This window comes from Coptis chinensis, chromosome 6 (assembly GCF_015680905.1).
Source record: "Coptis chinensis isolate HL-2020 chromosome 6, ASM1568090v1, whole genome shotgun sequence".
Taxonomy (NCBI): domain Eukaryota; kingdom Viridiplantae; phylum Streptophyta; class Magnoliopsida; order Ranunculales; family Ranunculaceae; genus Coptis; species Coptis chinensis.
In genome coordinates this window covers 91,725,136-91,741,022 of record NC_141461.1, presented here as the reverse complement: position 1 = coordinate 91,741,022, position 15,887 = coordinate 91,725,136, and the positions used below count along the sequence as shown (strand labels likewise).

The following is a 15,887-nucleotide window of genomic DNA, read 5'->3' as shown; positions in this document are numbered from 1 at the left end:
ACCTTTTTTTTTGTGGTAACTAATTAGCCAAAAGTTAAACACGAGTTTTCTTTGGTTTTTTTGGTTATCAGAGAAAAATTGAAGCTTGAACACGAGTTGAAGAGGCGAAGATGGGCAAGGATAAGTTGAAGAAGACCTTTCTCTTGGTACTCTTCGGCCATGCTCACAGATTAAGAAGGAGAAGAGTTGGAACTTGGAACAAGAAGGGGTTGCCTACCTTCCCTTATGCTTACTCGCCCAGCAGTATGTTTAAGAAGACGACGACGTGTAGCTCTGCTAGTAAGCAAACACCTTTTCGAACCACTACTACAGTTATTAAGAAGAAAACATCATCACCACCTCCGTGTGGAAGATGAGCGACCAAGGATATTAGTATCTATTTCTTTGTGCTTAGTCACTGCACGAAAACAACCAAAACCTACGACTACGAACTGGTACAAATTTGACCTGAAGACAAAAGATTCCAAACGTCCTTATGAGATTGTCCACATATGCCAAATGCCCCGACAATGCACCTCTAGGATTCAGTGTTGCGCATTCCTGCTGTAGATGGCATGGTTTACGCCTTGCCATCTACATTGAACTCCAATTCCTAAAATTGAACTCCAATTCCTAAAATTCCAGATACTACTGTGGTAGTAAATTCCTGCTCCCGAGGCAAGATTGTGACTGTTAATGGCTATATGTAAATCACATTTAGATTTTTCGAATTTATCTCGAGGATCAATTAGTGCTAAACAAGAGACCCATCCCATTAACGTATTTAGTTAATCCGTGAGCGGAGCGAACATTTTGGGAGAAGGGGGAGGGGTTTTGCGGACAAAAACCAACTTGGTTGGTATCTGTCTGTCTGTCCTCATCTCTTCCCTTCAGTTTTTTCTCTTCTCTCTCACTCTCTCTTTTCTTCTCCCTCTCCAGACACTCTAAATCTCCACTCCTCCTTCTCCATCTCCACTCCTCCATTTTCTTCTCCCACTCCGCTCACCCCCACTGCTTAGCAGTATACTAGTAATCTCAATACCAATCTACGGTGGATAGACTGATCATAAAAGTTCACAAAACTAAAAAACAAGTGTGTCGTCCTTTAGTGAGGTTGCATGTATGCAACACACACACACAAAATGGGTTGCTTACTAGCACCCCTAAAAAATAAAAGCATATTCCTCCCAGTTATGTTTTTCGGAAGTGTGGGAGAAGAGAAGAGAAGAAAAGAATGAGCAATAACGAGGGCCCCAAACTCTATGCCACAAAACCAAAGAAATGTAAGTATTTATATCCATTCATTCTTTGCTATATTAATACCTTTTGTTGTGACAGTGACATTTTTTTTTCTGGGTTGATGAAAAAATAAAACAGCGCAAGTGAAGCAATACCAACAAACAGCATCAACAACTGCACCAAACCCAATGGAACCACCAACACCAACACCACCACCATCGTCTGCTGCGAATCAGTCTTTTGCTAGAAGATATAAGTATGTCTGGCCACTTCTTTTAACTGTCAACCTTGGTATTGGAGGTACTACTTTTATTCTACTTTCTTTTCTTATTTTCCTTGTTTCTTATTATTAAATGTTTTGTATTACAACTTATTTTTGTTTTAGTTGATAGAATGATGGGTTTTATTGTGTTTATTCTTTGTATTGCGTAGAATTGATTAGTATGGTGAGTAGGGCTTCGTTGCTTTTTAATGGTCAGTTCTTTTGTAGTTGACTGGTGTTATGGGTGTCTACATTACAATTACGAGTTTCATCTTGCTTGTTAAAATCACTGACATTTACTCAATTAGTAGGCCTTTTCTTAAAAACGACTTTTATTTATGTGGGAAATTAGCAATTTAATGAGAGTTTTGCAAAGCTATATTTCTGTGATTTTCAAATAGTTTGAGCAGAATGTCGTAAAGTTTTTATGCATTTGTGATGCTGCTTTCTGCACAAGGGAAAACTATACTGCTATGGTCGAACCATATCGCCCAATCAATATTTTCCCTAGAACGTCGTAACATGTTCATGCATTTGTGATGAGTTATGTCTGCCTTGTACGCGAGTTAAAGCTATACTGCAATGGCTGTACCAGATATGTTGATGATGAGGTGGAGGTAAGATACCTGTAGGGAAAGAGGGCTATAAGTGAGGTAAACGACCTTTGTGTATTATTCTTATAGGTCTGCCTTTTGAGTCGTATAGCTAGGGTCAAGGTCCGATTGTGAATTGGCTTCGACTTGGATGTCTAGAAACTTTGAGGAGTTGCGTAAGTTAGCAGGAATGATTTTCGGTGGTAAGGAGGATGAGGTCTTGGACCTTCTCAGGCTACCGGGACCATTACAAAAAGACAAAACTTCATTGTAACCATGTACATATACTGAGTTTGCCGCATATATACGATCCAGATGCACACACTTAATATGGTTCGTGTCCGGTGTCCATCTTAAGGAAACCCTGACATCATGCATGCAAGGTTTAAGAATTGATGGCAAAAATAAATGATTTTTTTTTTTTGGGATTCTGAAAGTGAATAATCTGAAATATGAGTATGGTCGTTTGTCCTTTGGACAAAAAATGAGCTTGGTTAAGAATTGAATAAAACTAAGGGTCATCCTGCCGTTGAGGCTATAGCCTCGAGGCCCTTTTCTGTCTAAAGCGTTGAGGAGGCGTGTGCCTCAATGAGTGTTTTTCTACACATTGTGTGTCAGTTCGCGAGTGTATATACATGCTTTAAGAGCCAGTTCGCTAGTGTATATGCATACTTTAAGAGAAAGACAATAACTCATTAGTAGTTAGGCATAATTGTGGCAGTGGCGCTGTAGTTTTTGCTTCCACCTAGATCCATATGTTAATATGTTATTTATCTTCCTCACATATAAAAGTTGGTTTTCTTTTGGAATTGAGGGTGTTTGTTTGGCTTAACACACCTCGAGGATGTTGATTGAAGCTCGTAACATGGTCTGACAGAATTTGTGACTGGAAATCATGTAGGCTTTGACCGCGCAGGTCTGAATCCTGCTGACGACTTTTTTTTGTATGAATTATTACCGAGAATAAGAAACTTGGTGACACGAAATTCATTATGTGTAGAAAGAATCCCCATCTAAAATGTTAGACGATATTGCTAAAAGTATTTGGGGAATTGATGTAGCCATGATCCAGCTTGATATGTGAGAAGTCCGTACCATCTAGCAATTCATAGACAATGAACTAAATTGTCATTGATCTAATAGATCAACTTAATTAAACCAAGATTTGCAGAAAAACACGGGATCCTTGTGGTGATATGTTTTGCTTGCTACTTTTTCTTAGGAAGTCATTGTATTGGAATTGATTCTTCTGAAATGGATTTGGACAAACAATTAGTAAATTGAAAACCATTTTACAACAATAGTTATCAAAATGACCCATATTTCTGAAACTGTATCTGTTTTTCTTTCCACACTTTCTTTTTGGATTGGTGATGACTTTATTGTGATTTGAGAGCTGGGAAGCGATCCTTGTAGCTTGCACTGAGTCTTTGTGTAAGAATCCTTTGGAAAATTAGAGTTTGAATTGTCTCAAAATTTGATGGTTTTTTTACAACATATTTGGGTTTGGGTTTGCTGTGAGCAAGGGCCGAGTCACGCCGGGTATGACGACGCTCTCAAGATTATGAAACTCCTATAGTCCTATATACTCATACTCCTACCTAGATTTGTAGATATTTAAGATTTCAACCATGCGAGTAGACTGAATAGTGAGAACCTGTGGTCACTGCACCTTCCTGAACTTATTCTTAATTAGTACACTACCTTGGCGGCGGCCCTCAAGAGAAATTCCTTGTGTCACTGCTGGTTTTGTATGCTACAACAATAAGCCAATTTCATGGTTTGAGCTCATCTGTATATTCTATCAAAGAGAAAAGGTGATTGGTTCAGCAATTAGTGGCACTGGTGGGACAAGGCATATAAGGACAAGGAAAGTCAGTGAAAGGAAAGTGATTCCTTGGGCAGTTAAACTGCTTGTGCCAGGGGTAAGATTTCCTAACCTAGACACCGTTGTTCTTCAAGGTGGACTTGGTCATATATAACATCTTTAGTGCCGTCCTTTTATGAGGCTTTTATAGAATAGAACAGTGTTTATATGTCGTTCTTAGCTTTATGGATGTTCTCATATTTCCTTTGTTGAACTTGTAGGCTATCTGAACCTACTTTTTCTTAACTGAATTTGCCTTCAACAATTAAAAGAAAATGTAATTTTATCCAATGGCTTTAAATCCTTTAATCTAACCTGGCTTGTAGCAAAAGAAGCACGCCAGGCTATGTCTTGGTTTAATTGGGTCTGCTGGTTTAAATGGGTTTCTGGGGGCTACAAATTTCATTCTCCCATGGATGAAGTAATAGTTTAAAGAGTCAAGATTGGGTAATCAGGGCTTTTTTTAAGAACACGGAGTATGGGGTCTAAGATGAAGTATGTGAGGGATAACAGTAATTTTTAGTTTACATTATAGGGGTCCTTGATGAACATTATGTTTCATTGCTGAAACTCCCCTTGCAGGTTGGTCGACTCTTGTTGTTGACTGGAGTGAAGTAGACGAGAAGGTTAGGAGTGAGGTGAAGCAATGTCTTGTTATTTGTTAGCTTCTGAATGTTCTTCATTACTAATCAGAGGACTTACAACGGTGTGTTATAGACTTGTAGAATATTTGATTTCATGCAGTTGTTTGAAGGGTGTATGTCTTGTTATGAATCCCAAATTACGTATTTATTATCTTGGAACTAATTGGAATTATAGATTATAATGCATATTTCAGTTGAGCTCTGCTTTTGGCTGTTGTAGCTTACCTTTTCCTAAGGACAAACAAAAAAGAAAAAGGCGCAGAGGATGGTGAAGTTGCTGTAGCTGTCCCATCTACTCCAGTTGCAAATACAACTGCTCCAGTTCCTGAAGGACCACCTCCTCCACCTCGCATTGAGCCTGTGACAGTTCGCGAACCCATTCCTGAGGATAAACAGAGAGAGATTTTCAAATGGATGTTGGAAGAGAAGAGGAAAGTCAAGCCCAGCAGTCCTGAGGAGAAGAAACGGTTAGATGAAGAGAAGGCCATTCTTAAGCAGTTTATACGAGGAAAATCCATTCCAAGCTTGTAATTTTGAAATGCTAGTTCCAGACTTCCAGGTTCCAGTTCAACATACTCAAAGATTGATAAGCTTGGGTAATCTTCCTTGAAAAGTTGGAGTTCATTTCTCTTATTATTTTGGGATATTGTTGCATCACGTGTGTTTATTATTTGCTCTTTACAGTTAGATACTTAGTTGTCTATGATGCATGTTTGTTCTGTGCCATACAGTTGTATGAGTCTTAATTTGGCCTGGAGAAACTGAAAATGAACTGAAATGGTGATACTGGGGGATTTATTGAATCAACACGACTGTTTGAGACAGAATTTAAATGGAACAGTATTTGCTTTCAATATGCACTTGTTTTTTTTTCTTACTATTGTCTATTATTATGAGCAATTTTCTGCTATCTTCGCTACCATTCCTGTAGTCTGATTCGTTCATCTAGTGTGTAAGAGCAAGTCCAATAGGGGACTACTAGTTTTCAAACCCATCCTACAAACGGGTGCTGTTATATTATAGTGATCACTCATTCAATTTTTTTGCAGTGTGAAAACCCATAAAAAGAAACAACCCAGTTGCCGATTTCCCGTTAATTAATTATTCCTTAAGCACTTGCTTTGAGTTTTCGATTTCTTGTTAATTATTTTTTGAGGTTAGTTCGATGTTGTTGCATTCAGTTTTCGATTTCCCATTAATTTTTCTTGGAGATTAGTTTGTTGCATTTGTATCCTATTTCGAAATCCCGTTAATTATTATTTTATATTAGTTTGATGCATTTGCATTCATTTTCCGATTTCTCATTAATTATTCTTTAATGTTAATTCAATGTAATTACATCTAGTTTCCGATTTTGCCGTTAAGTATTCTTTGAAGTTATAGTTCAATATAGTTACATCTAGTTTCTAATTTTCCGTTAATTATTCTTTGAGGTTAGTTCTATGCAGTTGTATCAAGAATTTGCCGTTAATTATTATTCAATGTTAATTCAATGATTTGCATCAAGTTTTTAATTTCTCGTTAATTATTCTTTGAAGTTAGTTCAATGTAGTTACATCCATTTCGATTTTAGGTTAATTATTCTTTGAAGTTTGTTCAATGTAGTTATATCTCATTTCGATTTTTAGTTAATTATTTTTTTGAGGTTAGTTCGTTTTGAAGCATTTGCATTTATTTTCTTATTTTCTATTAATTATTCTTTGAAGTTTGTTCTATGCAGTTGCATCCAAAATTTCCCGTTCAATGTGTATGTAGTTACATCCAGTTTTCAATTTTTCGTTAATTATTCTTTGAGGTTAGTTTGATGCATTCACATCAAGTTTCCAATTTCTCGTTGAGGTTAGTTCAATGCATTTGCATTGCGAGTTTCCGATTTTTCGTTAATTATTCTTTGAAATTAGTTCAATATAGTTGCATCGAGTTTCTCATTTCCCATTAATTATTCTTTGAGGTTAGTTCAATGCTTTTGCATCCAGTTGTCGATTTCCCGTTAATTATTTTTTGAAGTTAGTTCAATGCATTTGCGTCTAATTTCTTATTTTCCGTTAATTTTTCTTTGAAGTTAGTTCAATGTATTTTCATCTAGTTTTCGATTTTCTGTTAGTTATTCTTTGAGGTTAGTTTGATGCATTCACATCAAGTTTTCAATTTCTCGTTGAGGTTAGTTCAATGCATTTGCATTGCGAGTTTCCGATTTTTCGTTAATTATTCTTTGAAATTAGTTCAATATAGTTGCATTGAGTTTCTCATTTCCCGTTAATTATTCTTTGAGGTTAGTTCAATGCATTTGCATCCAGTTGTCGATTTCCCGTTAATTATTTTTTGAAGTTAGTTCAATGCATTTGCGTCTAATTTCTTATTTTCTGTTAATTTTTCTTTAAAGTTAGTTCAATGTATTTTCATCTAGTTTTCGATTTTCTGTTAGTTATTCTTTGAGGTTAGTTCAATAATTGTCTCAAAAAAGACATGGGCGATTGTAAGAACTTCTGAAAGAGAGTAGATAGTAATGACTTTAACTACGATGTTGCAGGTATATTCAAGAACATGAGCACTGATATGTGTACTGTGTAGTACCTTAATCCATCAAGATTGTTCCAATGTCTCATTTGCCAAAGAACTCAAGAACTCCTCTTCATGGTTTAGTATTTTAAAACCATCTACTCAATGTAATTCTTATTAGTACCATTAGAACGTAACACACATATCTAATACCATTAGAACGTAACACACATATCTAATGAACGTAATTCTTTTGGCTTGCTACGTATATAGTTGATGATCAGCTGATTGAGGTACCCCAACCATTTTAAAAGAAAATGCAATTATATTATTAAGGTGTATTGGGTTTTCAAATTGGTTTGGGCCTTTCAATTATTTTAGTTGTCAAGACCTTTTTCGTTGAAAAACGCATTATTTGTGTAAAAATGCACAAATTTGTGACTGGGAGTTGCTACATTAATTAGCACATACGTACGTTAAATCAAATAAACAACTGCAAAATACATATTTAGTGAGGATCAAATTATATTTTCCATTGAACCATAGATAAACTCGACGTTCCTTCGACACTAACTATAAGCACCAAAAACGAAAATCATTATAAGTGGGAAATCTGGAAAGAATATCTCCACTATTTTTCGGTAAGGCTGCAAAGACAATTCGCATTCATTGAATCCGGCATCATAGCTGCACAAATGTGTCCAATAGTAATTCGAGATGCCAAAATGACGCCATAATCTAAATAGACTTAAACATAGAAAGACATCAATACAACCAAATGAAATACAAAAAATATGAGAAAGAGAACACATAAATAGTCTTTCCTGGTTTCAAAAGTGAGGACGGTACCAAAAAGGGGTCACATTGTAAGAGCAACCGCCAAAGTATGCCCTCAATAGAGTACACAACATTGTATACGATCTTAACTTTCCCATAAACCCCATAAGAAGACCCTAATCACACATCCAATGTCAGGCATCATATTTGTAAATCTGATACCTTGAGGAAACTTAATCTTGAAGTAGGTAATTGCCTGTTTTAACACCGTTAAAGAGAGTTAGTACAAAACGTAATAAATATTGAAGAGAATAAGAAATTGAATATTTAAAATAAGTGAAACAAAGACAAAAAACAATCTTATTCACCTTTATATTCTCCTCATTGAATTCTTCCTCTCATGGGTTCAAAAAAGGAATAACTTGCAATGAGTAATACATAAGTAGAAATAGGAGCAATGCCGTGCACAACTATGAAGAAAAAGATAATTACTGTACATATTAAGATGGATTAGCCCATGCAAGAAAAATCATAAGCGGACAACAAAAACCGGCAAGAAGTTGAAGTAGTACCTGAACTCCAGTGGGGAGGTTGAAGGTTCAACCCATCTCGATCTGGACTCGAACAAAAGTAAGGTTCTTTTGGTTCAAACGATCCTCGGAAGGGTTCATTGGACGCATGCCCCTGTCCGCCATTTGGAAAGTTGTGAGGCGTTTTTTCTTTTAGTATATAACAATGAACAATAATGAAGTCGACTCAAATATATATTTAAGTAATTAAGCTTGGTCACCAATAAGAGGAATCATATTGTACTGGATGCTAGAATAAAAAAAAGGTAGGAAAGATGTAGCTACTCTATAATTGCATTTTATACTTAGACTATGCTTAAATAGAGGTCTTAAAGAAAGTCTCATACTCTTTGTACCTTTTTTTGAGCACCTTAGCAGATCATGTGCATTGTTGCATATTGTCAAGTTTAAAATTTTGATGCTTTTAATCTATTTGATATAGTTTCATGATCAGTATTAACTTGTGTCCTTACTCTTCTACCTCATGTGACATCATCTTCTAATAAAAATATTTCCAAGCTTTCCTGGTATTTCGTTACAACAAATTCCCAACCGCATACTAAGAAATAACCCTTCTACAAATTAAATTCAAACCCATAGAGAAGTCATATTTACACCATTTTATCTTTTATTCTATTAGGAAAACAATAATTTAAAAAATTAAAATTGGTTTACACCATTTAATCGTTTAGTTAGTAGTTTCAAGTTTGAAAATGGAACGCTCAGTAGCGACTAAAATAGGAAATCAGCAGCCGTAAAGGAGTAGGAAAACTGGATCCAAGTCAATTCATTTTACGTGGTCAAGACCATTCACCTATTCTTTTCCACCTGTTTTATCGAAGATTTTATTTTAATACTAACCAAACACTCTATGACCACCATAATTAGCGTAGTACACAAAGGTTTAGTCATCAAGGTCACTACCAACAATCTTTCCAATAAACCAAGTAGAAGCAGTTTTATTTCCTAGAAGAATTGTCAAAAAGCTTCGAACGGTGACTTCTTCTCTAAGTATGATCCTATAATTAATTAGGAGACCCAATAACATAAGACGCTGAAATAACCCTTAAAAAAATCCCCTTTGGTACTATCCAATATAAACATCCTCACCGTGAGACTATGACCCCTCTACGGATGAAGTCCTTCTAAATATCATATCCATGTTATAGGCTAATGACTACTCATCTGGTGTTAGCTATTACATAATCTTTCAATAATTTCAAGTTATAGAAGAACCATGAGAAAAAGGAAATAAGATCAGTGTGAAAGGTACATGGTAACAGAAATTTGAGATAAAAACAGTGTACCTAGATAATTAGTACTTGGAGTTGCCTGCTTGCATATTAGATTTTCTCGATCTCTTGGCTGGAATGTTGCACTACTTGATACACTTAGCAGAAAAGGTGACAATCTAAACATTTTGAAATCCAGCACACTCAATTGACCATTTGCTCATTACAGTGACCACAATTTCCATAGCCAAATCCATAGCAGATCCCCTAAATGACCTACATCATAGAGATCACTATTATCTACTAACAAATGTTAAATTTCTTAATAATTTGAAAGAACAAAAGAAGACTAATAATACATGATTAAGCATAACTTGCCTACTGTATAAGCATATTCTACTATAGATTATGGTGCCTAGATTTTCTTCAATTGCCAAGCTAGAAATAAAGGGTTTGCTTTTATGTATTTTTGTGTCTCAGATACGGTTTGCAATATCTTTGCGGCTTGGATTCAAGTGAAAAAAAAAATCAAATGCATCAAATGCAAAAAACATACCCACTACCACTGCAAACTGATTTAGAAACAACAAACTAATTCAGAAACTGTGTAGAATATTAGGTGTTTCTCTTGTGAATACTGGATCATTTAAATATAGTAATATACTACAGTTGGACACTTTATCATGTCAAATATACTACTCGGGTCGTCTCTGTATTTTCTTTTTCTTAGATATAAGTATTAAATTAAGTGACCTACTATGAGACAAAATTAAGTGAAAGGAAAATGACTTGACCAATTACTTGATTCAAAATTAAAAAATAAACTTAATACACTCTTCTTAAACTGCTCACCAGAAGTTCATCGGAAAAATAAATGCTCACTATCCACAAAGAAATAATAATTCAATGAAAATCCATTGTATAAACAACAACTTTCAAGTAAATATATGTTTATGTTAAAATGAAGTCTCTTGCATAATTAATTAAACTCAAACAAAATAAACATTTGAACACTTTTGTTTTAACCCAACAACTTTGAATCCCATAAAAAATTGTTTTTTCCACTTTGTTTTTCTTCACTTAAGATTGGGTTTGAAGGTTATACAATCTCAAACATTTTTTTTTTTTTTTGAAATTTAAAAGAATTTGGAAAAGGTGTGTAAACCCATTACCGGATCTGACAATCGACAAAGTTATTTGTGTCTTGGATGGCACCTTTGCAATCACTACTTTATGAAAATCAAATCTGTACCATTCGCCAGTGTTGGAAAGTCGTTGGTGGTGTTTGGAACAATGGTGGCTAGATTGGGTTCTAACTAACTGTTATTTGGTTTGGAAGAATATAAGTGAGTCAACTCACTGATTTATTTGTTTTTTCTTATTGAAAAATAGAAACTTGTGTAAAATGTCAACATGTAATTTATTTTGTCACGTAGTAGGTCAGGACGCTAGCAATTCTCTTCTTTTAATATTTTTTTTTTTATGGTACAACAATGACTATTGATTTACAACTGGAGCAAAGTTGAGAAAACAGGTAATTAAGAAAATCAACTTACCTTACGTTGTAATGATGCAAGAATGTGGTCTACTCGACTTTAGCTTCAAAGGTAGCAGTTTCAGACTCGCTATCAACTGCATCACATATAACATTGTGGCTGCATCATAGCATAGAAAGGTAAACATTGACGTTTAGTAGCAACAAATAACGGGACGTGAACAATAAGAAGAGGGCAGCATTAAGTGTCATAATGGATGCTAACTTTGAGCCCATAAATTTTATTTGGTTATATCTAGCATTTCTAGTGCTGAAAGGAAACAGGTGGTATTGATGTATCATACTCTTATCCATAACCCACATGCTAGTTCAAAGTAATAGCATAAGTAATTCCACGGGATAAATTTTATATGTACCTGTGGTGACTGACATTAATGCTCTTAAACTAAACTCACACTCCAATTCAAGGTAAAGAAAGGGTGCAATGAATCCAACACATGATGCCTTGTTGCATCCACATTGATAAGTTGAATTGCCTCCAAAATATTTGCATCGTTCATCATATGTACCTGCGAAAAGGAAGTGAAGATGCATGGTAAGTTTTGTTAAAAGAATTTGGTGAGCTTCCACTGTAGCACCCAACGCATACTACTCACAATGACACAATATGATTCCATTCAAGAACTGATATAGAACTATATTGTTACAAAAAAAACTGATATAGTAATATGTGGAATTACGCCCCCATGAGAAATTTCTAAACCAATTGTAATATATTGGGTGAAACGCTTAACAATTTCAGAGTAGTTGTTATCAAGTTGTATTTCATTGTATTCTTCGTCCATAATAGCTTGCATGTTTTGTTGATGTTGTTATGTTAGAATAACCCGCTACATAACCAATTATGAAGGTAATCGGAGGTTTCAGATAGAGGCAAAAAATAGTTATTTACTGATTAATGAACCTGCCTTCAAAAGTCACTATGTTAAAATCGATTGTGTATAATGAAGTGTTCCACCAATTGATATACCAAAACTTAGATATCTATTACTTGACTTAGTAGTATTGATATAAACAATGCACAACTAATATCCACAATACCATTACTCCTAATACTATTTGTCATATATATAAGCTAAGCAAATGCATCCATAGCTTACAGATTATCTTCACAACCCGCTTATTTGTTATTATGAAGTGATTGAGGGGCAAAATGGGAAGCCAAGGGGATATTTTTGTCTAAGTACATAAAAGATCGAGTTGGGGAGAAATACCAAATCCAACACAAAATTATGCACATAGACGTGGATAGTCTCAGAGAGCTTGAAAAGGGACTGCTATTATATAATTTTTTGGTGGACGGTTTCATTCTGGTGATCTTGCGGTGAAACACCCTAATGGCTATATAGAGATTAAGGATAGGTCCAAGGACATCATTATATTCGGGGGTGAAAATATCAGTAGCTTGGAGGTAGAGAGCTTTCTGTATCAACACCCTCCTTGTGTTTGAAGCATCAGTGGTGGCAAGACCAGATGAGCAGTGGGGAGAGTCACCTTGTGCCTTTGTCACATTGAAGCTAGAAGTAGATGGATCAAAGTCTAGTTCTCTGGCCGAAGATATCATGAAGTTTACAGTTAAACCAACCCAAAATTAGATCTGACTTCTTCTTCTCCACCAAGTGAAATCGACCCTTTCTCCTCCAGCAACCCAACTCCCCTACTCTCCAACTTTTTTTTTTTTAACTCTATTTTTTTGTCTTCACCATCATGACTACTGAAGAAGTTAATAACCCACCTTCTTTTCGTCATTACTCTGAGTTAAGTAAATATTTTTTCTTAGTAAGTAAACAAACCTTTTTAGTGTAGGTTTCTCAAGCAATCAATAAAAACTGCAAAAGAGCAGAAGATCTCCCCTGAAAAATTCCTCACCAAACCCCTAGAGTCTAATGAGGTTGAAGAGAGAAATTAATGACTTCTCTAGGTGAGTGATTTGTTGATGCAGTGGCCAAAGTGTGGAATTTAACAACACTTTGAAGTGCAAAGTAACCGGCGAAGATTGAAAGAGTTCCGGAGTGGGGTTTAATCGAAAGTTTTTTTTTTTTTTTTTTTTACTCGAGGCTCAAAAGGAGTTAGTAATATTCTTGTTTTTTTCTCTCTTAATTTTTTGTGAGTAAAAATCTGACGTGGACACCCTAAGAGAGCTTAAAAGGGGACTGCTATGATATATACTTGAAATGCCTGACTATGTTACAGACATAGCATGCACTTCTTAAAAAAATTCCAAGCTACTCGGCATTTGTAATGCATACTACGTAAGTATGTACATAGTGTGGGTGTGGGTTGGCACATCATTAACTCAAAATGAGTGACCCTGCCTTAACTCTACAATCAATAACAATTAGCACAATACTTAAAGTGCTCATGGAACACTCTAAACCATATATTTATGTGTCCCTCGATGCTCTATAGTCTATACTAAATTAGAAATCACGTCCGAGTAATACTTGTATTAAGTAAAAGCATATAAATAAAGATTAATAAGAAAAATAAATAAATAATTTTATCTTGATTAATTTGCAAACAAAAAACAAAGTAAATTGGGTAGAACAATCATTTGAGAAAAACTATATATATGCTAAGAACATGGCAAATGAGAAAAACATTAAGGTAGCACTATTAAATGAACTTCTTAACAAATAAAGAGAAAAAAAATATATATATAAGGTAGCACAATTAAGGGGGTGTGTAATATGCAACTAAGAGGAGTCCTCCGAGATCAATTAATTAATATGCAATTGTATATTAAGTTGGTTACTTCAAAAGATTCCCAATTGACTACACAATACAATTCACCTGATGGCTAATCCATTCTAAAACAAATAGTATACCTAATTTACTTATTAAAAAAAAACACACACACAAATTAAGTATTGAAAAAAGTGTCAAATTATTTTTTCCAAAACAGTGATGGACTCTAGATAAAGAAGTTTCTCCCACTTTCTCTCCCCATAAATCACATAGCCTTTTATGTTAGCGTCCATCAATTTATCTACAAATTTAATAATAGCAAAAAAAAAAAAAAAAAAATTAAAATTAGAGATTCGTTACCTTGAAAGACAAACACAGTACCAATATCATTTTGGCAGCTCAACATGAGTAAAGAATTGTTTTTCATATACCCCCATCATTGGTTCCAAGTCAATACAAACAAAAAATCCTTTGGAAAAATAATAACAGTTGTTTGGAAAAATAATTACCTGAAGTGAACCATATGAAATATCTTCTGGAATCCGTGAAACTTCCTCCTTACTCTTGCACAATAGAGAAAGATTTGTGTCTTCAACTGCAACCATGGCAAAACAACACCATCCATTTCAACAGGAAGAGAAGTAGATCTTGTAGAGCACTCAGCAGCTTCACTTTCCCCATAATGCAATATAAGGTCTGTGTCTTCAACATTTGAAAGGAAATCATCTATGTATCTCTTTGCATCCTCGGTCAAACACTTGGACATCCAACCTCTACCATTATTCTGGTAAAGAAGGAAAAATACACCAGGCGTATCAGGAAAAAAAGAACCAAGTGAAGTAACGTTTACCACAGTTCAAATCCTTAAGTCTTGCTAGCAGCTCATAGTTCAGGATGGAAGATTGCCGGTTTGAAATCAGTAACTTTAAAAGGCTCATAAAATAATTGGGCAAAAAAAGAGCCAATCAACAATGGTCGAACTAAAAAAATTTCATGTTAGATTTGTATCTATTAAATTCGGAATTAATGAGGATATATACTTGATATTGGAAGTCTATCAAAACCAAACATACATTTTCTTTAGGTAAAATCAGAATCGAAGACTTATTTGCTTGTTTTTTTGTAGTAAAATGCGTATATAGGGATCAAAAATTCATTTGAATACTCAAGTAGCCCACAAAAATCGTGTTTTTATTTGTATGTGGTAACAAACGAAAGAGTTAATTCCAGTATAATTGAATCAGTTCTATGGAGTTGGATGTTTGTTCTTCAAAACACAAAATTCTCCAATCAGCTAGTTTTTCTTCGAAGAAATACCAATGCCCTAAGCTTCAAACATAACTAATAATTAAAATCAATCTAGATGTGTTATGAGAGGCCTACCTTTCTACCAAGTGACGACTTTTCTTGAACAGCAGGATTTTTTCTCTCATAAGTGAAGACCTTGAATATCATGCACGGGGAGTCCCACATCAGAAATGTTACACTTATCAACAATCCACGGGGGATGAAATGTGATGGGATGGGAAGATGAAGTGTTGTTTGGGTTTTGGAAAGAGGTGCGGTGGGTTTTAGAGTGTTTTGTTTGTCGTGAAAAAAAAAAAAAAAAAAAAAAGATTCTCTGTTAGATGTTGTTTCTCTTTTTTTTTTTATCTGCCAATTCATTGTTTCCTCTCTTTTTTTCTCCTGATTGCTCATGACTATGTACTCATCAGAGAATCTCAAGGGTTGTTTTTCATTTTAGTCGTGGGTTTTTCTTTTTTTTTTGGGAACAGTCGTGGGTTTTTTAGGCGGGTTTCCATTCTAAGTGGGAGACATCTATCTTAGTTTTTTTCTCCATTTTTTTCGTAATCCCTCTCCTGATTTCTCATGAGTAAAATAGGGTACTTAAAATTTGCCGACATGGACACCCTCATAGCGCAGCAAAAGGGATGCTATTATATATATATATATATATATATATATATATATAAAGAAGTATAT

The 15,887-nt window shown here is 34.9% G+C and overlaps 2 protein-coding genes and 1 long non-coding RNA gene across 3 annotated transcripts; 1 reads left to right on the top strand and 2 right to left on the bottom strand.

Moving 5' to 3' along the window:
* The first annotated feature begins 799 nt into the window (after positions 1-799).
* Positions 800-5,438, top strand: LOC147495402 (uncharacterized). Its single transcript, XM_086564054.1, has 3 exons — positions 800-1,262; positions 1,357-1,518; positions 4,805-5,438. Exons 1-3 carry the CDS (start codon positions 1,214-1,216, stop codon positions 5,113-5,115), a joined length of 522 nt encoding a protein of 173 aa, XP_086420180.1. The 5' UTR covers positions 800-1,213; the 3' UTR covers positions 5,116-5,438.
* A 2,410-nt stretch (positions 5,439-7,848) lies between these two features.
* On the bottom strand, positions 7,849-9,932 carry LOC147495401 (uncharacterized). The gene is made up of 4 exons (XR_015199984.1): positions 9,737-9,932; positions 8,433-8,544; positions 8,229-8,351; positions 7,849-8,116 (listed from the first exon to the last, which is right to left on the bottom strand). It is a non-coding gene; the product is annotated as an uncharacterized LOC147495401 (long non-coding RNA).
* A 549-nt stretch (positions 9,933-10,481) lies between these two features.
* On the bottom strand, positions 10,482-15,359 carry LOC147495400 (uncharacterized). The gene is made up of 4 exons (XM_086568369.1): positions 15,288-15,359; positions 14,414-14,688; positions 11,573-11,725; positions 10,482-11,316 (listed from the first exon to the last, which is right to left on the bottom strand). Exons 1-3 carry the CDS (start codon positions 15,357-15,359, stop codon positions 11,716-11,718), a joined length of 357 nt encoding a protein of 118 aa, XP_086424495.1. The 3' UTR covers positions 10,482-11,316; positions 11,573-11,715.
* Positions 15,360-15,887: the final 528 nt, after the last annotated feature.